General features: G+C 37.3%; 1 protein-coding gene across 1 annotated transcript in view; it reads right to left on the reverse strand.

The window, feature by feature from the left end:
• Positions 1–24,554, reverse strand: part of rngtt (RNA guanylyltransferase and 5'-phosphatase) — a 136,523-nt gene that overhangs the window by 41,659 nt on the left and 70,310 nt on the right. The window contains exon 11 of the mRNA XM_036147592.1: positions 5,236–5,304. Coding sequence (XP_036003485.1) covers positions 5,236–5,304 — 69 coding nt within the window. The remainder of the gene's footprint in view (positions 1–5,235; positions 5,305–24,554) is intronic.

Here is a 24,554-nt window from a genome sequence, read left to right on the forward strand (position 1 = left end):
AAATCTATTAAATTCACAAAGGTTACAGAGGACAACACGACCACACAAAGATTGGGAACAAACACCATTGTACCGCTCTAAATCCGATAATAGTTTCTTTTCAGGATTGTAAACTATTTAAAAATTCAATACCCTCCCACAAAAACTTTTCTCTCAGAGATAATGACAAATAATTGGCAGCTAAATTGGACACCCATAATCTTACACTTTTAGAATGTAATCAAGAATGGGAAAACAGAATGAAGTCTAATTGGCTCCTTTCATCTGAGGGGAGTCTACACAACAAACCAATCAACATCCAAAAGTTAAAAAAGGGGGAAAAATATGTTTTACCAAAACAACAGCAGGGCATCGGGCGTTGCAAAACCGAGACATTTATGTTGAGCCTGACTGTGACAGTGAGGCATTAGTTAAAGACCATTGGGGAGAGGCAAACGCAGATGGTCTCTGTGTTGTAGTGGACAGATAATGCAGATGGGTAAAGCAAGCCTTGGACGACTTTCACTGCCCAGCTCTCCCGAGAACTGTTGCCACAATGCTGCAAAACCTAAAATGACGGCCATCATTACGGATTAAATCTCCAAAAAAAAAAAAAAAAAAAAAAAGACTGAAAAGCTGAGTGTAAAATAATAAATTAAAAGTAAAATGAACTACCTCAAACCGAAAATTGAAAAGGCAACCACAAAATGTGCGAGGGAAGGTTAAATTATATCAACAGGAAATGTTTGTATTTTATTGATCGGAAATAAACCAAACTTCTTTTAAGCAGAGAAGTTATTATATGCTGTCCATCCACCCATCTATTGTCTTCCTCTTATCTGAGCTCTGATGCGAGAAGGGAACCCGAGACAGCCCTCTCCCCAGTGACGTCCTTCAGCTCATTCTGGGGAAACCCAAGGTGTCCAGAAGGGACATATGGTCCCTCCAGTGTGTTCTGGGTCTTCCCCGGGGTTTCCTCCAAGTGGGACATGACTGGAAAACCTCCAAAGGGAGACACCCAGGAGGCATCCTGATCAGATACCTGAACCACTTTAACTGACTCCTTTTGATGCGAATCAATGGCTCTACATTTTCTGGGGGAAACTCTGCTTTATGTTGTATTTCTATTGAAACTAAATGTGATCATTGACCGCTGTGGAAAGGGCTATATACAAAAAGCTCACCAGATGAGCCCACAAACACACAGCCTACTTACATCATGGGAAAAATAAATCAGTCAAGATATCAGAAATGGCAGCTCTCCTTAAATTTGTTTCACGCTTGAGAAAAATTTCAGGATGTAGGTACCACTCTCATCTGTTCAAACAGTTATGCAAATATAAACTGGAAGGGAATGTCCAACCATCATGCTAACTATGAAGGAGATGGGTTCTGTGTCTCAGAGGCAATCATTTTAGACGCATGTTTTACTGCAAGATGTTCTGGTGCACTTCCCAAAATAGATGGTATCATAAGGAAACAGAACAAGAAACATTTAAGCAACATTTCTTGACATGAACCAGAAAGTTGGGGTAGAAATGGTACAAATGATCATAAGCAAACTGGAATATCAGCTGTAAAGTAAATTCAGGACTGCAAATACTGTAAACATTTATGAATAGAGGTGTGAAGTTGTGTGCAAGAAAGGTGTCCTACAAACCCAACTCTGTTTCGATAGTTCTGCTAAGGAGGGATGGACAGAAATTCCACCAAACCACGGTGGTAGGTTGTGGAGAGAATACCCAAAATGCTTGACCCAAACCACACAGCTTAAATGGAATTTGGTCAAAAGTTGAATTTTATATATTATATATATATATATATATATATATATATATATATATATATATATATATATAAAAATAAAACTCTGTATGATAAAATTCCCTAATTCTGGCACTATAAATTCATAGAAATAACGTTGGTAATGAAAATTAAACAACAGGGGATCAGATTTAATATGAGGCTGTGAAGAAAACAAAAAAGATTGTTTCTTTTTATACAGTGTATGTAAATATCTGCAATTGTAGATACAAAGTGCCAAGTTTAAACCTTCATAATTATAGCTTTATAAGGGAGTGTCTCCCTTATAAAGCTATAATAGTGAGGCTTATTTATATCATGAAATATCACAAAATATCCTTACAGCCCTAGTAGTATATCATCCATTGACATGCAGATGAATGTACTGAATTTTATAGGTATATCTCTTCATCTTAAAGAAACTATAAGTGAAATTTCACCACTAGGTGGGCTGTTGAGCACAGTCTGTAGATCAAAACAAGATGTGTGCTCTCCCGGCTTTGTAAAGAAGAGACGGAAGAAGAACAAAGAGAGATGTATGTAATGTCAAACCATATTCCACCTAAAAAGATACCTTTAGTTCTTCACATCACTATTTTTAGGTCTTTTTTTGTTAAACAAATTAATAATTTCTTATTGCTCCTTTAATTTCAAACTATATTAAACAGAAAACTGACACAATGTTTGAAGGAAAGTCTCTTATACCTTCAAACCGACCTTACAGTTTATAGTAAATGTATGATTTAAGATACTGCTGCATGCTCTGCATTATTAAAATGATCAATAACTTTTAAAACGCAATGCTCATGAGTAAACAGTCTACATACTGTATGGTACAAGTTGCAGAGAAGCTTTAAATGCGCATTTGATTGCAGCTTAATCAATTTCTTAGAAGGTAACAGCATGAAGTAATAGGGCACTGGTAATCATCATGTTATGATCTAATGATAATGATCTGATACAAGGGGGGAAACCAGGAAGCAAATAAGGATAGTAATTTCTCAAAATGCTAAAGAGCATGTGTTAATTACCAGAGCTATCAAAATGGCTGATTGAAATTCCCTAGATGTACTAAAGCCTAGAGTCCTATGGATTATTTAATTTTGGCCAGGGTGAGGTTCTACCAGTTAAACAGAATACATATTTGATTTGATTATTCCTGTCAGTCTGGGTTTCTTCATTAGCTGTGATGCAAATCTACTGGAATCAGTCCATATGAAAGATGTGTTGCCCTGTTTTCATAATTTATAACCAACAAAAATGTGAGCTGGGTTTGTAGAATAACAAACTTATTGCATTGATAAAAGTTTGTCACTTTTATCAATGCAATATAAATGTTTCACATCTTCAATAACCAATGAGATCTGAATGCTAAGCAGTATATCTTATCATGACAAGAAAAACAGCTTGTTGTTTATTCCTTTTAGTATTTTTCCCACTGCTGTCCTCCTGGTCTATACTGCTGTGAACATCCCAGGGAGCACTGTTGGCAGCTTGAATGTCCTCTTGGATTTGATTAGCCAACACTTCTTGGCTTGTCCACATGGCTGACAGGCTTAGATCATAATTTGTTTTTTACCTTTCCAGAGATGTCACTATATGCGTCATTTAGCAAGATCTAATTAACAACTTAATATTTGTTTCTAAAAACCTATAGGATCTGCAGACAAATTAAGAGAGAGATGCCCAGGGTTAATGTGCATTACAGGTAACGGATGTTCTGGCTATCCTCACTAGTTGTAGGACTGGTACTCTGAACTATTTCAATATTACATCTACATGCAGAAAGCTGTGCTACAGTACCTACAATGACAGTGTAAGCTCATGATTTATGAATATGCAAGAGAAGCTTTGAGTTCGATATATTTCCAGCGTCAGCAGAAAAAGTATTGGGTCTATTCAGATGCTTCAATTGCCGCCTTTACCCCTCATTGGATGCATTGTGATGAAATGTGCAACGACAGAACAGATTACTGGAGTTTAAACCCTGATAGCTTTACGGTTTTGAAGCAGAGTTAAACACTTGGAATAGTGGAACAATGTCCACTAGTGGTCTAATCTATGCTTATTGTAGATGATGTGGCTCTCTTAGCGTTTTCAAAGCAATTACTTAGCCACACAGTAGGGCTGGGTGATATGCCTTAAAAATAAAATCTCCAATTTTAGTGTACCAAATCTGATTAATCATTTTTTTCTCCTCCTTTTTGTTTCACAATTAGTAATTAAAGAAATAATTTTAAGAATTTGCTTTTATGGTAAGCATTTATTCTGGAAGTTGACCAGAATTCACAGTGCAACTAAATACAAGCTGTGAAACATGCTTGTATAACAAGCCGGCAGCCCTGCCTTATAAACAATGAAAATATTAAATGTTTGCTGCTAGCGGTATTACTCAATGTGCTAAGAACAGGCTTCACTTTGCTCGTGTAACTTCAAACTAACTTAAAAAATAAGATGATGAGTAAACTAAACTGTAACTCTACAATATTTTGACAATATATTTTCCTAAACATATATTCAGCTTGGCATGCTATTATCTTCATGGAAGCCCAATGAGTGCCTTTATCAGAATAAAATCCAGATTTCCCCAAAACTTAAGTCTTAAAAAATTGTAAATTTGAATGAATCGATTAAATTAATTTATCGCCCAGCCCTACTACACGGATAAATCATTTCCTACTGTAAAGCAGCTGAGTCAGCTTATCAAAGTCTAAACAGATATCTAATGCATGTATGTAAGTATACATCCCATAAATAGACTTAAGAGGGCTTTGGTACTTCAATAAACATGTCAGAGACATTTTATCACAAGTTCAGAACATTGTGACAGACATCTACTATTTACCTCCTTGATAAAGAGTCAATATTAAACTAGAAGGAAGCAAATGACCAATAAAAATAAAACTGTCACTTTACTGCAGCATAGGAGGTATGGAGGACACAGTATACAGGTGCTTAACATCAAGCTTCAACTATAAAACTCAGAAGATGAAACATGCAAAAAACTTACTCCAGCACCTTCTTGCATTAATGTAATGTAGATTTATGCATATGTTGTGCAAAGAAATATATGCCCCTGAGACCATTGCAGTGGGAGAACAGTGGAATACCATTACTGTCAGGAGATAAAAGTGATTTTCTGCTGTTCTAAATCAAGTAAATCAGAATTTCAGCGAGGACCAGCTTCACACAAACCAATACGCCAAGGATTTAAGGTGCAGCATTTCATAGAGATACCCGTATGTTTGAAGGAAATAGTAAGAGTGTGGTTTCCTCTACAATGACATGGGGACAAGACCGGTGCAGAAAGTGACAAATAGCTGCTTATAATGACAAGCTGTCTGATACTCATGTAGAAGCCCGAAGTCAGAAAAATCAGCGGCCAACATCCAAGTCGAGGAAACGAAATGCTGTTGACAAACGACAGGATGCCAAACGTGGATGATGACTTACCCCACATGGCTGGAAGATCAGTCCATCAACTTCATGGCTGACTTGGGATGTGAAGCTGCCTTCCAGGAGCTGAAAAAAGAGGGACATAATTTCAGCGAAGGAAAACCAATAGACACAGATGGTAGTAGAAAGTTTCAGTGAGAAATTGATTAAATTAAAATGTTTTATGAACTCAGTTCCAGGCCTTGGCAACACGTTGGACATAAACCAAAGAAAGTATTACGTTTTAAGAAAGCCGGAAGGCTTACAGTTCTAAGCTCAGGCCCGATACCATCTTTTAATCCGTCTAGCTTTGAAACTAAGCCCTTATCTGTTCTACGATGACACATGACGGAGAGATCAAAATCTGTAACCTGACGGGCCGGGTTGAGGACATGAAAAGAGCAAATCATTAAGTTCCTGATGAATGAGGAGAGAACAGATTTCACCACATCTATTAATGCCAACCTGGACAACTGAGTCAGAGAAAGACAAAGCAGCACACCTGACAAGGTCTCAGGAGGGGATATGACAGAGGTCTAAACTTACCAGATGTTTTCCCTATTATGAAGTTATTATGAACTGCTAAGTGTCCCATTGTGCCTGTTGAAGGCACAATCTGGGTAACTTATGCCTGTGTTTTCCATCTGGCTGGTATGTATGTATGTGTATGTGTGTATGGAACAAAATATGGGTTAAAGGCAAGAAATATAAGATTTTATACTCCTTACTGAGATATGTTGAACACTTGTACACAATTCCGTACTTTACCAGACTGCATAGGAACTCTACTAAACATGTATGTTAAAATTAAGGCTTAGTTTGCCCATTTTGCTGAAATCGGATTTATTTGAGGTAGCTGTTCATACTACTATTACATGCAGCCGCCATCAGACTTCTCTCTGAATGGTTCAAGAGTGTAAAGCGACCCGTATGTGCGGATAACAGAAGGAGACGTCACACATAGGCGTGCTGTTTACGTGGGGCTGGACGATAATTCAATAATGATATATATCGATCGACAGCCGTATATAGATGATAGAAAATAAGGGTGGATAAAAAGTTCAATAAAAAATTTTCCCTCCTTTTGCATTCTAGCCTATGATGTAGGTTAATATTAAAGTCCTTCCAACCAATCACAACGCAGACCAAGGAACGCTCCTTTACCAAGCTCCGCCACCTTCAAAGAGTTCAGAGAGCACGCGTTTTTTTTTTCCTTTTTTAAAAACTTGCAGTTTTGGTAAAAAGAAATAAGGAAATAATGGTGAATTTAATTGTTTGTAGAGGTGTTCAGTAAAGTTTATTTTTAAAATATAAAAAAATAAGAAACCGAAGATACCTGCCAGTGTTATTATTAGAAAGATGTTGTGCAATGGGAGCCGTCAGTACTAAGACAACATAATAACGAGACGAAGTAAGGTAAGAAGAAAGCAGCACAGCTATTAAAGATGGCCTTTTATAGAGCGCTAACTGCTTCTACTGTGTGTGGATGTGTAGTTGGAGCAAAGAAAGTGACGTGAAAGACGTATTAGCCCGACGTAAATGCAACATGACGGTTAAGACTGAGGACGCTTTAAAAAACATCCGATAAATATCTGAATTAGTACCAAATATGGAAGTGTCCCAAATCGGCTATTTTTTCAGGTAAAAAAGGACGTTTGTATATGGGCAAAAAGATGGGATGTGGGTCGCATTTCCATACAGTGTGAACGTAGCCTTAGACTTTGTCATTCAACTGCACATTCATAGTGCACATTTGAGTGAAATTTCATTGCAAGGCTCAGAGTAAAAACAGAAGACAAAAGATAAACATTATAAGTAAAGTATTTGTCAGGAATTTAGCGGCAAACAGATTGACCCTGAAAACCTTTAACCACAATTATGTTTTCTTGTCGATGGGCTTCCATCTTTCACTTTTTGAGCACATATTACATTTACAAGTGTTTAAGTGCAAGGTAACCACATTTCTCCCACCTTTCTTTTCAAATGATGAGAAAGGTGGAAAATTGGGGAATAAAACAAGAGTCAGGCGTAGATAATTCAGATGATTAGTATCTAATAAGGCATGTATTTTAAGAAATAGGAAACACCTGGCAAAGAACGTGATTTATATAATTTTTCTGTTAATCTATTTACTCTATGCCATGTTTCTTTGTAACAGACTGGCCTGTTGCAATTTGTTACTTTTGAAATTATACTCCTATGTGTAGAAATGACACTGCCTTATCCCTTGAGTTTTGCAGTATCAACTAATTTTGTTTGCCTAAATAATAGGTAAGAGGAAAATGGCTAAAACAACAAATACAAATATTAACCCCTATAATGTTTTTTTATTAATCAAAGTAAAAACTCAGAAAAACACCTTTAAAAAGGAACCCAAGGAACTCCTGAGTCTTTACAAGCAAAAATCAAGAAATTACAGAAGTTCTGACTTTTTCCACAAGTCTGTTCTATCTGATAAACACAGCATTTTCATTTTGTTCTTACTAGTAAGGAACCAAATAGGTGAAAATGTCCCATTGATAAATTGCAGTTTGAACCTATGATCCACTGAGGCTGATAACCAAGATGGGAAAACAACCCAAGAATCCTCCAGGGTGTTTGCACTGCAGTGTAGCTCAGAACGACAACCATCATTTCACCACATCAGAGACACTTTATATTCATAGGTTGCAGTCCTACAACAACAAAGGGTAGTTTTACAGCCATTCAATGTAAATCCTTCTCCTTCACTAGCTTAATGACAAACATACAGTCCATTCATACACTTTGACTAATTTCAGCTGGCATTCAGGGGTAAAATGTGTTCATTTTAAAGTGATGCTATGTTTATGATGCCCTCGGTGAAAAGTTAAACAGTTCTACACTTTCTATGAAGTAAAACTTGCTGCAAGTAAGGTACAAAATCAAGAAAAAATAGATCCTACACCTTGAAAATGTCTGCATGTAATGTGATGTTAAATTGGCAAACATAAAACACGACAACAGGGCAAATTTGGATGGAGGATTTTCAAACAAAGAAAGCTAAATGTCATTGTATCTGTATGTGTTTAAGAACTAAAAGAACATGGGTGATAATAATAATAATAATAATAATAATATGTTGAATGACAGTGCCTGACATACCCGTTAATTATACATTCCCACTGTTTCACAGAACGGGACCACATTACTTATTATACCTTACCAGCAACTTGCATAATTATTCCATTTTAAACTAACTTTGCTCACTCTAAATTAAAAGTGGATTAAATGGGTAATTGTAGGATTATACTCAGTGGGTTTATACAAACAAAAGATTAATCTTTCATGACAAAAAAAAATATTTTGTCATACAGATTAGCAAATCCTGAGGAAGAGTCAGGCATGCTTCATCACAATCATAATATTTTAAAGGGATGTCAGAAACTTTGGAATAGTGTTTAAAAACTTTTCTGCACATTCATGCAGAGGGTGGATATATTTAGTCTTGCAGGAAATGGCCCTGGTCAATAAAAAAGGTGAATGCATTAGTACGCCACTGTGAATATCAGGTATCATATCCACACCATCAAGATGAGATCTAGCAGAATGCAGAAGGTTTCAGAAACACAGGAAGGTAGAAAAGCAGACAATGAAAGTATTAAGCAGAGAATCCATTTACAATGTACCATATTATTTAGACTATAAGGTGCCCTTAAAATCCTTACATTTTTAAAAAATTGATGGTGCGTCTTATAATGCGTTGCACCTTATATATGATTAAAGTTGTGCTTACTGACAGATTTTATTTGGTACAATGTGCTCAAAATCTGTCAAATTGTTTAAGTACAACTTTGGTAAGCAATGAAGCCCCTCTGCTCAACGGATATTCGGAGTATTACGGTACACTGTGTCACTATCTGATCGGACCACTGAGCTGTCTACAAGACTGCCTGACTGTAATGTCTAAACCAGCAGTGCATTCATGTAAGGCAGCCTACGCCCGGAGTACGCGCTAGCAACAATAAACCACATAGTTTATTAAATATATCAGTAAAGTTTATTTGGCCTTATGTTAGAAACAAGGCAGTGTAGTCCAACTACTCTGACCTCCTCACAGACGTATAGTCTCCCTTTCAGGTAGTATGTATGTACACGGAAGGACGGAGTGATATTACCCACTTGAGAAAAATATTGAATGCGCTTTATAATCTGGTGCGCCTTATGGAAAAATATGGTAGTGTACATTATCTTATGGTGGAATGGGAGAAACTCAAAGTACCTGTACAATTTGACCTGCAGTGAGTCGTGGGGTCCCTGAACTTACCAGAGTTGAGGAGTGGGTTGCATCTTGGACATTTGGCATGTCTACACTGATTTACAGTGAATTTCAAACCTTAACTTTACCACTTAAAACACTGCTCAGACAAGGCTCACAGCCCGAGGCAAACTGAGGATTATTTTACTTTTAAAATAATCAATTCTTGTAAAAAAAGGGTTACAGGGAATTTCACAGGAGACAATAAAAGAACCCAAAGATTTGATCCTCCTTCCAAAGATCATTGCATCCAGACACTAGGGGATCTGAAATTGTAACAACACAAAAAAGAAATGTGTAGGCGTCGCTGTAAATAGGAATAATTTCACACCCTTCAACCACCATAAATCCTGTTATTGTTCTGCTTTGACATTCCAAACAGGGGATAAAGACATTACTTCCTGACAAGATAAAGCATTTAACAGATATGAAAACTGTCACTAATCATCAAAGCCATTTTGAGCAAAGTCACTTTTATTTTGTGGAAGATGATAGGTTGTCATCACATATTTTGATGTTGCTTACAGACAAACCAGATACAGCCTGATCTGGAATAAATGAAACTGTGTAATAAAATAAAGTGTACTTGTGGGCCTGAGTTCTGAAACTTTTAGAAGTATCCATGGTCAAACATGCCAGAATCAAATGCTTGAATCGACTCCCAACTGTAAACCTGAACAGAGCTCTGCTACTGAATATTATTTGATTTAGGCTACTGAAGAAGAGATATATCTTAAAATAGCAGAACAGTTGCCCTCGAGGACTGGAGTTTGACTTCTGTGCCTTTTAGACAGAGTGTTTAAGCTTTATGAAAGAGAGTATTCTTCTATGAAAGGTTCCTGTATCAAAGTATGTTATGAAGGCTTAGTCGCACTGTTTATGTTTTATAATTTTGTGAAACATTGAGTCTTGTCATGCTTATAAAGTATGGGCACTCTTTATTATGCTGGCTTGTAGGATAAATTATGTGTGCATTAGGATAAAGGGTGGGAAATGTAGAGATTGCTCCTGCATCAGTATGTCAGTTTTGCTTTGGTGTCACCAGCTCTATTGTTTTCTTTTACCATAATTAAAGATTGCTTGACCATTTTGACCTGAAAGTTCAATGCACTTCACATGTTCTATGGTAGCCCCCCAAGTAGTCAAATAAAGCCAACTTAATCAATTTGTTCTAATAACTTAGTTAATTAGTTATAATTAATTATTTAGGAAAGAATTGTAGAGAAAGACTTTAAAATGACGGTATAGTGTGATATTGGATGTGATGAAAAAGTATGCAAAATTTCTGTCTTTTTGCAAAACATCTTTTATTGCACTCAGAGATCCACAAACTCCTCTAAAAATAAACTGGACTCATAGGTAAATAGGGTACTTCAGCACACCAGTAGCAGTGTCATAGGTAGCGCAGTTGTACCGATAAAAGATACAGAAAAAACATATAAATATTTAAAGTACGAAATTTACCATACTGTAAAATCAACCAAAATCTGTCTCACTTGTCACCTGGGATGGAAGTAATATTTCCTTGAAACAATCAGTTCTCTCTATCAGCAATGTCTTAGTCAAGGTACTGTGTAGAACTACTTCGGTGCAGCGTGCAGCCCATGTTTACTCCCTGGTTCTTGAGAAAATCAGATGAGAGTTCCCAGGGTTCCCAAAACAGAGCGCAGCATTTGGTATTTTATTTTGGAAAAAGAGCAGCAGCCCACAAACATTGAAGCCAATAAGAGAAGTGGACCAGAACACAACATTATATACACATTCTGTGTAAGTAAAAGTTCAGTGGGGTTTCATAGCAGCAACGGACTTTTGAGGAAACAGCACAATAGGCCGTTGGTTAGTAGTGCATGTGTTGTTCTGATTTGATACATTAGGTGTCATTTTTACTTATTCCTCATTAAAAATATATTGATATTTGAAGCTGTCATGCAATTCTCCTCATGTTAATTACCATGCCCTGGTAACATTAATGGAAAGTCTCTACTAGTGACAGCCACTTGAAGCATTTGAAATACTGAGGTGATCATCATCAGTGTAGTTTTTACTATGTCACATTAATTATGCTTCAATATCTAATATTTTCCCCTTGTTTAGATATGCAAGGCAGTAAATTAGAGATTGAAAAATACTGTAGCATCAACAATGGTGCATCACATCACAGACAAATATGTTTATTTTGAATGATATTCCCCAACAGAGGAATTTACTCAGTAAGTTTACTCCATTAAACCCGAGGATGAATTCACATTTCCACACTTTACTACTGACATCTATTTTTCAGCTGATGTACTCAAGCAAACCAAATTAAAGCCATTAGACCTTTGAGGAGGAAAGAATACATCAAAGTAAAAGCAACAACAAAAAAAATCCTTACTCCCCACTGCATCTGCCAAGAGAGCAGAGCAGCATCAGTACTCTCAAAAACGATGAATGAGTCACAGCAGATCACACAAAGCTTGACAATCGTGCTGACATGGAGAAGGCAGATAGCCAGACTAAAAAGAAATGATGCTTTTATGATAGAACGGCATGTAGGCGGTAAGATCTGGGAGTTCCATTTCAGTTCTCTTGCCATCTTAGCACACCCACCCACCTTCCTCGGTGAGCACACTGAACCAGGGATGGAGACATGAGCAAGAAAGATTTACACTCATATCCTCCTACAATAGGGAAGTTCCTGGGTGGGGGGGATTTCATGGTAAACCTCTTTTGGAGAGAAAACACAAAGCCAAATCTGCGACGGTGGGGTTTTGCAGGAGGAGATAAACAGCAAAGCCTCATTAAGAGATCAAGATTTCATAGTAGACTCGAGGGCAGAGACAGGACAACCAAAGTCCCAGAGGACACGCAAATTAACTTCCAATATGCAAGCAGTCCCCTTTTTCGTCAGAAAGTCCTTGTCAGAGTGATTGAGGTCAGCACTGCTCCTTCTTCAGGGTTTCATATTTCTAGTGTTTTTCACAGCAGGGCACAATGAAGCATGACAGCTAATTTGTTCATTGCTCAGTGGGAGAAATCTAACTTTAAGTATCCTATTCACCTTCACTCATATTTTAAGGTGACCCTTTTTCCTGCTGAGACTTTCTTTTCCAAAGGAAAAACTGTTTAAGTCTTACTGGCAAGACTAATCTTTATTTGTAACTCTGATTTTAGGTCAAATGTGTATTTTCTAGACTGCGCAACAGACAAAAATATTAAATTACTTTACTGGTTGTAAGAAAGAAAGGCAATAATTATTCTCTGCTCACATCCAGTCAGCAAAGGTTTAACAGCATATTGCTGTTAGATTTGCCCTGTATTTCACTTCTGCTCTCTGCACCAAAGCTCATTTCTTTTTTCCAGTGAATGGGACTTTTAGGTCTGCTGTATCATATTGCCTACTTTTTTATTGCAGTTCTAGCTGATGGTTTTGGAATAACCATCTTTTTATCTTGGTAACCAACCTTTCAGGGAAACATGACTTTTTCTGGATTGAGATTAGTCTCAGTTGAGTTTTTGTCTTTTTCATTTCTTGCTTTTCGATTAAATAAGATGTGACAGAATAGCAGAGCAATAGTAAGTGATATTGTCTCAAAGCAAGATGGGTGAAAAAAACGGTCTTTCCGGGAGTAGTTTGAATCGTCTGCCAATAAATGTATTGCTACTCAAGTTTAAAAAATGAATAAATAAATACTGCCAGGAAAACATATTTTAGCTTAAAAAGGGATTTTAAATTGCTCTGAGGTATGAGTGTTGCCCTGAATGAATATTGGTTGTCATGTATGCTTGACAAGGGTGTACTGAGTAGTAATGTAGCATCACTTTTCTCATAACGTGATTGGCTGAAACCACCAAAACTTTCAAGAAAGGCTAAGGAATGAATTTAAAGTTAAACCGTTTTTAATCTGAATTGGAAAATAACCAGTGGCAAATTAGGTAACTGCTTAGTGTTTTAAGAGATATAAAAGGTTATATTCTGGGTTCTTTAACCCCTCACCCTTCTGTACTTTTGCAGAGTTGGTCATTTCATATATACTATTATAGATGTCTCCTAATGATTTGATAAACTATGGTTTTAAGTAATTTTCTGTAAGTTATCTAGGTCTACAGTGAATAAATGTGGTGATATCACAAAGCATACAATATCTACCAACACAGGGTTACTCAGATATATTTTTGACTTGATCTAAGACTTTCATAAGGCTCAGCTGACTAAAACAAAGATCAGAAAAAGTCAAAAGAAATGCTGCATTATATAAACTATTGGGGAAATATTTAATGAATTTATAGGTACCATTTCAGTATGTTTTATTTTCTTCATAAGTCACCAAGAATACTTAGCTACCAAGATAAATTAACTGATATACAAATTGTTAAATAAATAAGTTTATCTCATCTGTTTGCTGGTACCGAATAGAAGCAGAGATGGGACAAACTGGCAATGTGTAGATAAGATTTCAGGGTGAAAATTAATAAAAGCGTGAACTGCCTTGAAGTGATTGGCAACATAATTCCATCTGCATCAGTATGTGTAAGTGCACTAGCTTAGTATATAGTTAATTTTCTTACTAATTAAGAGTAAATAACCATAGGCTAATTTAAGTGTTTTGTGGCCAATACAAATTTTCTTTAAGAAGTTGCAGTGACTGCTTCTTGTGCAGATGCTGCTTCTCAGACAGTGTTTGACAAGTAACAGTGTATGGAATGTAATTTTTCTATTATTGTTATTTTTGTTCTGCACACACATGACAGTGATGATCATGCAAATTATTCAATCTGCAAACAGCTGTTTGGGAACCAGAATGCCTAAATGGGGGCATCAATAGTTACGTGACAGTTAATGCTGCATCAGTTAGTTAAAACAGCATTACATATTATCAGCTCCTTACTAAATTTGTCAGAGATCCCATTTTTGATAGGCATGGCACTAGGTACTAATGTCAAAGCAAAAACCATGAACGTCAGACTTCCAAGTTACTGTTTAATTTAACCAATGGACCTCTTCATCGGTATATAAATCTACACTTTGCTTCTGAAAGTATTCACTAACCTGTCTTGACTCGTATATGAAGTTAAGCGACATCCCATTCTTAATACATAGGGTTCAATATCATGTTGGTCCCTCCCTTTGACGCTATAACAGCTTCAACTCTTCTGGGAAAGCTGTCCACAAGGTTTTAGAATGTGTTTATGGGAATCCAGGGTTTCACCCAGCGTATTATACACTTGGCGGGCCGCCATGCTTTACTCGCCCCACCGCCAGGTTGAGTGTTGTTTATTTGAAATGTCTCGATGTTTGAGACAGAAAACCTCCCGGTGTAAATAAGCTAATGCACAAGCTGTTATCAGCTCGACGCACACCACGTTCACGCTGTGCCCCACCTTGGAGCTGCATGATGCTATATCTCCCCTGCCCCAATTCCCCCCTAACCTCACAACCCACCACAACACCTACCACCATAATTACCCCATTTTCTGGGGAACACCCTAGAATCTTTGACCAATCTTCCAGAGGCACATATGTGAGCACATACACTGCTGTTGTCTGAGAACACCTGGCTCTCAGTTTCAACTGTAATTTATTTCAAAGGTGGTCTATCGAGTTGATGTCAAGTTTATGTGGAGACCAGTCAAGGTCAGCCACATCGAACTCTTTCATCCATGTCCCTAGGGACCTTGCTTTATGCACTGGCACACAATCATGGTGTAAGAGAAAGGGGCCGTCCCCAAACTGTTCCCACAAAATTGTGAGCACTGAATTGTCTAAAACATCTTGGTATGTTGAAGCATTCAGAGTTAATTTTATTGGAGCTAAGAGGCCAAGCCCAGTTCAAGAAATACAACCTCACATCAGAATACCCCATACAACAAACTTTACAGTCAGACATGTACTGTTCTCCTGTCAACCGTCAAGCCCATACTCATTCATTGCTAATTGGAGAAGTGTAATTGTTAACGCAAGAGAATGCACCTCCCCTGCTCTAGAGTCCAAAGGTAGCATGTTTAACACCACTGCATCTAACGTTTTGCATTGCACTTGGTGAAGTATGGCTTGGACACAGCTGCTCGGCCACGGAAACCCATTCCATGAAGCTCTCTCCGTCTCTGTTCTGGAGCTAATCGGAATGTCACATGAAGTTTGGAGGTCTGTAGCAAATTACTCTACAGAAACTTGCCGACTTCTGTGCACGTCTCAGCATCCGCTGCCCATGCTCAGTCAGTTTATATGGCCAACCACTTCATGGCTGAGTTGTTGTCCTTCCAAATCGCTTACACTTTCTTATAATACCCCTGACACCAAACTGTGGAATATAATGAGGAAATTTCATGACTGGCATTGTTGCACAAGTGCCGTCCGATCACAGCACCACACTGGAGTTCACTGAGCTCCTGCGAGCAACCCATTCTTTCACAAATGTTTGTAGAAACAGTCTGCATGCCTCAGTGCTTTACTTTAAAAACCTGTGGTTACAGAAGGGATTGGAACACCTGATTTTCATTATTTTTTATGGGTGAGCAAATACTTTTGGCAAAAAAGTGTATGTCAAGTGGCAAGACTGTGTAATGTGTCTACCAGGTATCCTCTGCACCTGGTCACGTTCAGTCACTGTTGTGAATTTAACACAACGCTTGACTCCAGATGCCAACATTTATAACCTCAATACCTGATAGAAACGTGCCAAGTCTTGACGCAGTGAATCACTTAGACTGATGTTTTACTGAAATATCATTAGTTCAAGTTTGTAGTCCAACTGTTTTTAATTTTTGCTTTTAGTTTCCATTTTCCCATGTTTAATTTTGTTTACATTTTTCTAGATGTTATTCCAACTTGCTTTTATTTTCCTATATTTTAATCACATAAAGCACATTGCATTGTCTTTGTATTGAAATGTGCTATACAAATAAATTTGCATTGCCTTCAGTGGTCATCCATCAGTGGTCTGTATTTTCACCATTCCTTTGAGGTTATTTTTGGTCATTAAGTATATGCAAGCTTAACAACCCTAAAACTATACTGTTAGAGATATTTGTTCTACCTCTGTTAATGTTTTGAAGCAAAAAATAAGTCCAGAGATATAACGGAGCATGGATTTGCTATTTGTAAGTTATTTTGTAGTGGACTGTTTTTTGGGAAATAATTTCACATTCTGGATGCAACACAAAAAGAGGTAGTACTTTGTCATTTGCATGAAGAATCCGTGTGTTTAAAAGCAGAAATTGAGAACCAAATTCTTTACAACCCAACACACACTGAGCAAGAAAGCAGGATTACAGGCGTAATCATGCACAGCTGGACAATCATGCAAAAGAAAGTGCATGGGGTCTGACAAAACTATAAAAAAAATCTATTTACGAGTAACCTGCTGTGAATAAAAGCTTTACTGTGAAGTAAATGGGGATGCAAAGCAGAAATGAATGGAAACTGTCATTAAATGAGAAATAGTTTGCAGAGTGCAAGGATTTAAATATCCTGAATGACTGACAGCAGGGCTACTTTAAAGCTTTGGTTCTTATCCATTAAATGAAGCAGTGTTACAATCCCTACCTTGCCAACTTCCCATTTTTAGGAGCCACAGGTCATAGTATGCTTATTGCCATAAATATGTAAAATGTGTGTGTGTTTTTTAAATAAAGATGAACTAAACTTTGAAAATAATTAAGGGCTGGCAGAAAAAAAAAAATGCTAAAAGATTTATAGTTTTTTTAAGCTATTCGATTAAAAAAACATACAGTCAAAGTCACTAAGTCTATGAAACTTGTTTAGTAAAGCCTCACGTACCTTCGCTGCTGACGTGCCTTTTACTGTCTGGATCAAAGTGTCGCATGAAAGAGAAACTGCATAACAACCTTCTACCTTGCACAACTTTTGCATCTGGGTTTTTATTTCCACTTTGGAAACACTCAGCATGTTGAACAACCCCCTGATAACAGTTATTCTGAAACCTCAACAAATCTGCACACTTAGGACTGTTATACACCAAACAGACATGAAGAACCAGCTGTGATGGCATACATACCCTGCTGTGTCTCCTCCAGTTGCTAGTTTCTGAAGAGAAAAACAACGCTTGAACTTGCCTCTCAGGTAAACCCAGACAATAAGCCACAGAGTATAATCAACAGCTGAATCAGTCAATTTAATTTTGTACTGAATAACAGAGTAGAAATCCATTTATTAAAGAGTAACTTAGAAAGGCATAACAGTCAGTCAGTCATTGGTTATATTTTTGGTTTCCAAAATGCTTTGGTTTGATGTTGGGTAGGGGCATCAAAGGCAGGAAAACTTCATTAAGATTACCAAATATATTTGCGGCATATAAAGTATGAAAACACAGCACTTAAAGAACATACAACACCAAATATTGCAAAGTCCTCTCCAAGTGCCTTTTTAAATATTCAATACTTTGTGCAGCTCTAATGTTGATTATAGATAAACGCAAGTTAGGTACTCTTAAATTAATAATTACAGGAGGTAGATGGCAATTAAATAAAATAATTTTCAGCTCCTTTGAACTTTGTGCAAATATTTTTCAACTGAACATACAAATCTAGGAATTTTTTATTCACTATATTTTTCTGTAGCAAAACCTTCATTCACACCTTTTGTTTGGTTTAAAGTAATTTTATTGAGAGTCTGAGGAAGTGTTGCACTGACTGGGATATTCTCCTTCTCCATGGAGCGTAGAGTAATGAAGAGTAATGAAACATGCCAACTACATGTTTCATGTAGTTGGCATCATGTTTCATGACATGATGTCATGCGTTTTGTTGTTACGTTGTTGTTGTGTAGATGCCATGATAGAGTAAGTTAGTCGAGGTTATCATATTGCAAGAATTTCATCCAAGCCTATGCCTTTGTAAAAACTGTTAACACCTTAAGGCGTTAAAGAGTTTGCTTGAATTTTTATCATTTACTTGTTAATTTAGTAGAACAGGTTTTTAAATTGCAGAGTTAATTGACCTCTGACTGTAGTTCTAACAAACATGTCATAATACTGTCAAAATGTTTATGTATTCAAATACCCTGCCGGGTGTTGCTGCCATCAAACATCTCACAGGGATAAACCTCACCTTGAGTTTAAATTACTATTTCCTGCTGTGCGTAATAAAAGTGGATTTTATGGACTCTAAATGCTTAGCTGGAATACTAAATTATGCAAAAGTGGACAGAATGCAAAACAGACTCAGTACTTTGGGGTTTGTCAAACAACGGTTAAAAGCAGTGGGTCTAAAAAAAGATACCATAACTCAGTAGCATCTGGTCAATATAATTAAACAAATGTATTCATCATAGAAAATATGAACATGTATGTTTGTATATTAACAAACAGACCACAGTAAAATGAGTACTGGTATGGTGAACCTTGTGATGAGCCTCCAGTGGAAAAAAAAAAACAGCTCTAAAATAATCATGGTAAAAAGTTCAATTAATAACAGTATGGAAATTAGCTGCGAAATTTTTTACTCTATATGCTAAGTTTATACCGAAAAAAAGTTATGTGCTGGATACATGGGCAATGATATTAAAGCAGTGCTTTGTTATTTATGCTATGCTAGAATTTGGTTTCTCGGCACACCTGCACAGATATTTTCCACTCGCTCTCCCGTCCTGAAGCCTTTGTGTTTTCCTGATGTCTGCTCATCCTCACCGCTCTTATGAGGCTTAGATGCGAGGCATGAATCAAAGCTGGAATGGATGGATTGCTATTCCAGTCAGAGCAGCGGGCTGCGGCTCAAGGCTCTTTTCGACCCTAATGTGAATGGTCCTCTGAAGCCAGTGTGCAGTTGCCTATTAAATAAAAATCCACATCAGTGAGTGTGTGGGCAGCAAAAAAAAACAAAAAAACAACTGACACTGCTACAGAAGGAGTCAAATAAGGTTGTGTATTCTGGAGGGTTCTTGTGACGGCTACTTGGGATTCATAAAATAGGTAAGTAAATAAATACATAAAATATCATGCACTTATTTAGTCTGACAAGAAATAATAGATTTTGCTGCATTAGTCTTAACTTTAAAAAGTTATCAGAGTAAACAAGTATTTTTCATAATCCATTATTAACAGGATTTATTCCTCCTGATCAACATACATGAGGCCATTTTGAAAATAATTCCCTGCTTATTTGGGCTTTAGTCTTCCAAAATCCACACAATCCGCATCCATTTCTGTTCCTTCTGTCCAAATATTGGCTTTTCTGGCTTATAAATGACCAAAACGACTAAATAAAAATCTATTTTAACAGCCAAGTTTGTGTACACAAACCAAGAATTTGATGCTGGTTCATCTTGAGTCTCAATGAAGATATTTTAAATGTAAATATGTAAAAAAAAAGGAAATAAAATGTCTATATTTGTTTGCAAATCTGTATATATACAGAGAAAGACATGGTCAGACTGGTGGAAATAAGCATGTTATCGATCTTGGCACTCTGACTGCTAAGTGTTCATCAGAGAGACAGCCTGGGGGAAGAAATTGTATCTGTGGCGCATGGTTTTAGCAAATGGTGTCCTGTAGAGCCGACTTGATGGTAGAAGTCTAAACATTTTGTATTCAGAAGGTGTGGGGTCTGCAGATATTTTAGCTGCCCTTTTCCTGACCCTGGACCCATGTAGGTCCTGAAATGTCAGCCCTGCGCTGCAAAGACAGAACTTAAAATAGGTACAATTTTCTAGAAATCAGTGCATTTGTCCTTGATTTGAGCACGTAAATAAGATGATCTGCCAATGGAATGAGTATTTTGACCCCTAAAATTAGATAGATATACTGCACTTTAAATAAGATGATGGAGGCGAGTTGTTCCTATTTAAAATGCAAAAATTCATGTGGCAATTATTCCTTATTCATCTTATTTACCTGCTCAAATCAAGGACAAATACACCAATTTCTAGAAAATATGACTTATTTTTAGTTCTGTTTTTGCAGTGTGATGATCTTCTCTGCGCACCTAATTGTTTGTTGCAGATTGGACCTGCCCTGTTTAGTGATTGAGCCAAACCACACAATGATGGACGCACACAGGACAGGCTGGGGGTCTGTGATCTCCTTCAGATGCTTCAACAGCAGCCACTCAAATGATTTCATGACCATAGACATTTGGGCTACAGGCCTGTAGTCGTTTAACACTGTGATGGCGCGTTTCTTGGGGACTGGGATAATGGTGGAACAAGTTGAGCATGAGGGAACATTGCATAGCTCTGGAAAATTGTTGATGATCTGAGGGAAGGTGAAGGCCAGCTGGTCAGCGCAGGCTCTAAGGCATGAGGAGGAGACATTGTCAGGAGCTTTACTGGTGTTCTGACGGTGAAGGAGCCTGTTTAGATCTTCCTCAGTGAGCTTAAATGTCAAGCTCAAAGCTTCATAAGGGTAGTTCAGTAAAATATGGCTGATGTGGCTCATTCATTGGCTTTCTGTGCATTTAACCTTACCGAGAAAAAAAAGAAAAGTTTTATTGCTTGTTTTTTTAGGAGTACAAAAGGTGTAGCATCAGGTCACCCATCAGGATGTTTGCGCCCTCACACTCCAGTTAGAGCTCTGAGGTCAACAAATCAGTTGCTATTAGCCTATCCTTGATCCAAACACAACAACAGAGGTGACAGTGTTTCAGTGGTAGACCCAAATCTGATGCAGAAACTGTTTAAAACCCAATTTCTTTTCACAGAGTGTGAAAAACTTAATTCATTTAATTCTATTATTAATATTTTGTTTTCATTTTAGCTCATATTTACTGTTAAATCATTGAATATTATTTTTTACTTAATAATTTAGTTACTTAATACATTTAGTTAGGTGGTTATAAACATGCTATAGGAATAAAACAGACTTGACCTTTACAGACTTCGTACAAATTTTAAAGCTTCATTCTTCTTCCGATTAAAATCTTTGGATCAGTCCAAATCCTCTTAGATCCTTTTTTATAAATTGGTAAGTGAGGAAAAAACCGTGGGAGCATTCTTTCAGCCAGCCGACCGTCAGTGCACAGCAACATGCTTGGGATATTGAATTTATACCAGTATAATGCAAAATAATTTTGAAACTGCAACCTTCTAAACCGTTGGCACATGTAACAGGGCAATGGCTACTACAGATGATTTTAAAGAAAATGCCATAGTTGAGGTTGGAGTTTTAAGTTTTAGCATCCAGCAAAACACGCAACACTAGGCACAACTGTCAGATCTAAAGTCCTGAAGACAAATTTCTCAATGTCTGAGGCTGTTCGCAGTATATGTGTGACATCAATGGTAGACGTGCATTGTTTTAAGGTTTGCACACTTCTCTAGAGGTGGTTTAAGTTACAATATTGGTTAATTCACTCCTGCACTCCAGCTACTGTCAAGTAAATATCACTGGCCAGAGCTCAGGTGAGGGAAGATAAACCGACTACCACAAACACACAGCCCACACACTCGCAGACATTCAGTCACTCTCGAACAGCAGACAGTGAGTGTGAGGAGGCAACAACCTGGGGGCAGCTAACAACGCGCTGCTGTATTTAAGCTGTCAGAGAGAAAGGAGTGTATCTGATCTGTGTTGGAGCTCAGGGGGCTGACAGGATGTCTGAAAGGAAATAGATGGAGCTAGATTTAAAGGCAAAGAACTTGTCGAAAATCCATCAAAGGTGAGGCATAACATCCTTGCAAATCAAATTAAGCAGTGCAGAAATACAAGAGCACGTCATAGACCAGAAATAGTTACATGACAGAGTTCCATTTAAACTTAGAGAGAAAAACTAGCAGATTTTAATTGTCTTAATTTGTATTTATATAGTCTATAAATAGGCAAGAAACATACATTTTTCCTATTCAATAAGGACTGAAAGCTTAGAAAAATGGGTGAATGGCATAAAAAGTGTTCTGAATGAGACTGTATTCTTTAGACCTGCAACGTTTTTTCCATTTTTCACCAGAATGTAATATCTTTTCAGACTTTTCAGCATTTAATTCAAGCATTTCAACAAAAACACTGCAGTAACAGCAGTGTGCCTATCCCACACTGCTGTGCCCAAATCCTATCAAAGTCTGCTCTTATACCAGTGTGAGTCAAACCTTTATTCAGGTCATGTTTGGAAGCAAACCTTCATTTCCTAACTTTTCAGTCAAAGGTACTCAGCTCCTAGGATTTTCTTGTGAACAGATTCTTGTAGATAACCACAGGTGTGAGCTCTTAGTTGTAAAACCGGTTTAAACCACAGTCTCTTGGAAATCACGCTTTGCCTGGTCACAATTAATCAAGATTGCAGGTTCCAGGGGTTTTTGATTGAGAAATCTGCATTAACGCACTATAACGTTAAAAGCAGTGTAGCCTACACACCATATGGTGAGCTCGTAACAAGGCAGTTTATTTTCGTAACATGATTAAAAGAATCAAGAGCAAGAGAACGTATGAGTAAAAGGTCACACCTCTGCATTCAAAATGTCAAAAGGTTTTGATAAATCTGCCACTATAGACAAACTTACCCCGAGTTGGCAAACTAGATAATTACATACAGGAAGAGAGATGACATGCATGCTTTTTTTCTCCTAGGTGGCAATTCATAGACTTTTAGTCTTGCTAAACAGGACAAATAAACTACTTTAGCTTCATTATGTCAGATATAAAGAAAAAAACGATCACCACAACATTTAACTGTCGCCTGGAACCGAATATGGACAAGACATCTGCAGGAGAATCTACCCCTTTAGTAAAAGCCAGCTTCTTGGTATCAAGGCATTCCAGCAGAAATTTAAAAGAAAACTGTATTACATGGCCAATCTGATTTTAGCTTAAAGTGAGAAGCAACACTGATTTCTACTGCTGCTTAGATATAGTAAAACACTTATTTCAACTGTAACAATAGTATCAATAATGTTTATTAGCATTTTGATTTTAAATACAAATGCATGAAATAAATTCTGGCTAAATTTAGTCAGCATTTAGGTAAATGCGATTGGAAGATATTACAGCTTTCTACTCTTTTGTCTTTGCAGAGCAATACAGTGTAGAAAGCTGAAATCAGCTGCTTATCAGCCCACTGTAGCTCTGAAACATTGCTGCCTTAATGAGAGTGATGGGTGGTGCTTCCGTAAGTTTCCATACAATTACTCTCCAGGTTTTTCACTCTGTATTTGTTGAACACAAGGGAACAGAGCAGGAGCCTTTTTTCAAAAAGCTGACCAATGCACAGCAACAGGTGGGGAATGCATACTGCTCTATAAACAGTGCTTTTAGTTATCGGGCTCCTCTCCTGTGGAACCAACTCCCATATTTGGTCTGTGGGGCAGACACCCTGTCTACTTTTAAGACTAGGCATAAAACTTTCCTTTTTGAAAAAGCTTATAGTTAGAGTGGCTTAGGTTATCCTGAGCTATCTCTATAGTTTTCGCATGAAAAAAAAAAAAATCTCCCAAATCCTCTCTGGTCTTATTTCTAGTCTATATCTAGTCTATATACATAAAGACTAGAAGTGAGCATGCATGGCCAGCAAGCAGATATTCGGAAGGAAAGAGCACGCACACTGGCGTTACGTGTGCGTGTCAGAATGATTGGCAGGTGGGACAACCAATAGATGAGGTGATACCCCAAAACTTGAGGGACAGAGGGGGGTGAGAGCAGGACCAAAACTCTAACCAATATCTGCCCTTCGGACCAAACGGCAGAGACTAGTTAGAGTTTTTGCAGACCAGCAGCTTTCACAGAGATCAGATTTTTTAACCTCTTTTTTTCTAAATACATAATGTATTTACTACTTTCAGGATGGAAGAACCATTTCACCTAGTTTAACAAAAAGTGTTTCTGAACAGGATTGCCAACTATAGCTTTTAAGCCGAAAATTATTCATACCCATAAGCACAATTAAAATGAATATAATTTTTATCTAATCAAGAAGTTTGTTTCTGATAGGAAACAAACTGATGGACTGATTCTGATGGGCATAATAATGTATAAGAAATATTAATTTTCATAAAAATCACCTGCTTTTATTAACGGTTTGATAAAATACGGCATGCTGAAAATTATCTATACACTTCTCAATAATCAAAATGAAAATATTTATCGCTATTAAAGTAATCAAACCTTATATTAGCTGACAAGCTTGTTGCGTGTATCCA

This window comes from Fundulus heteroclitus, chromosome 15 (genome assembly GCF_011125445.2).
Source record: "Fundulus heteroclitus isolate FHET01 chromosome 15, MU-UCD_Fhet_4.1, whole genome shotgun sequence".
Lineage (NCBI taxonomy): Eukaryota > Metazoa > Chordata > Actinopteri > Cyprinodontiformes > Fundulidae > Fundulus > Fundulus heteroclitus.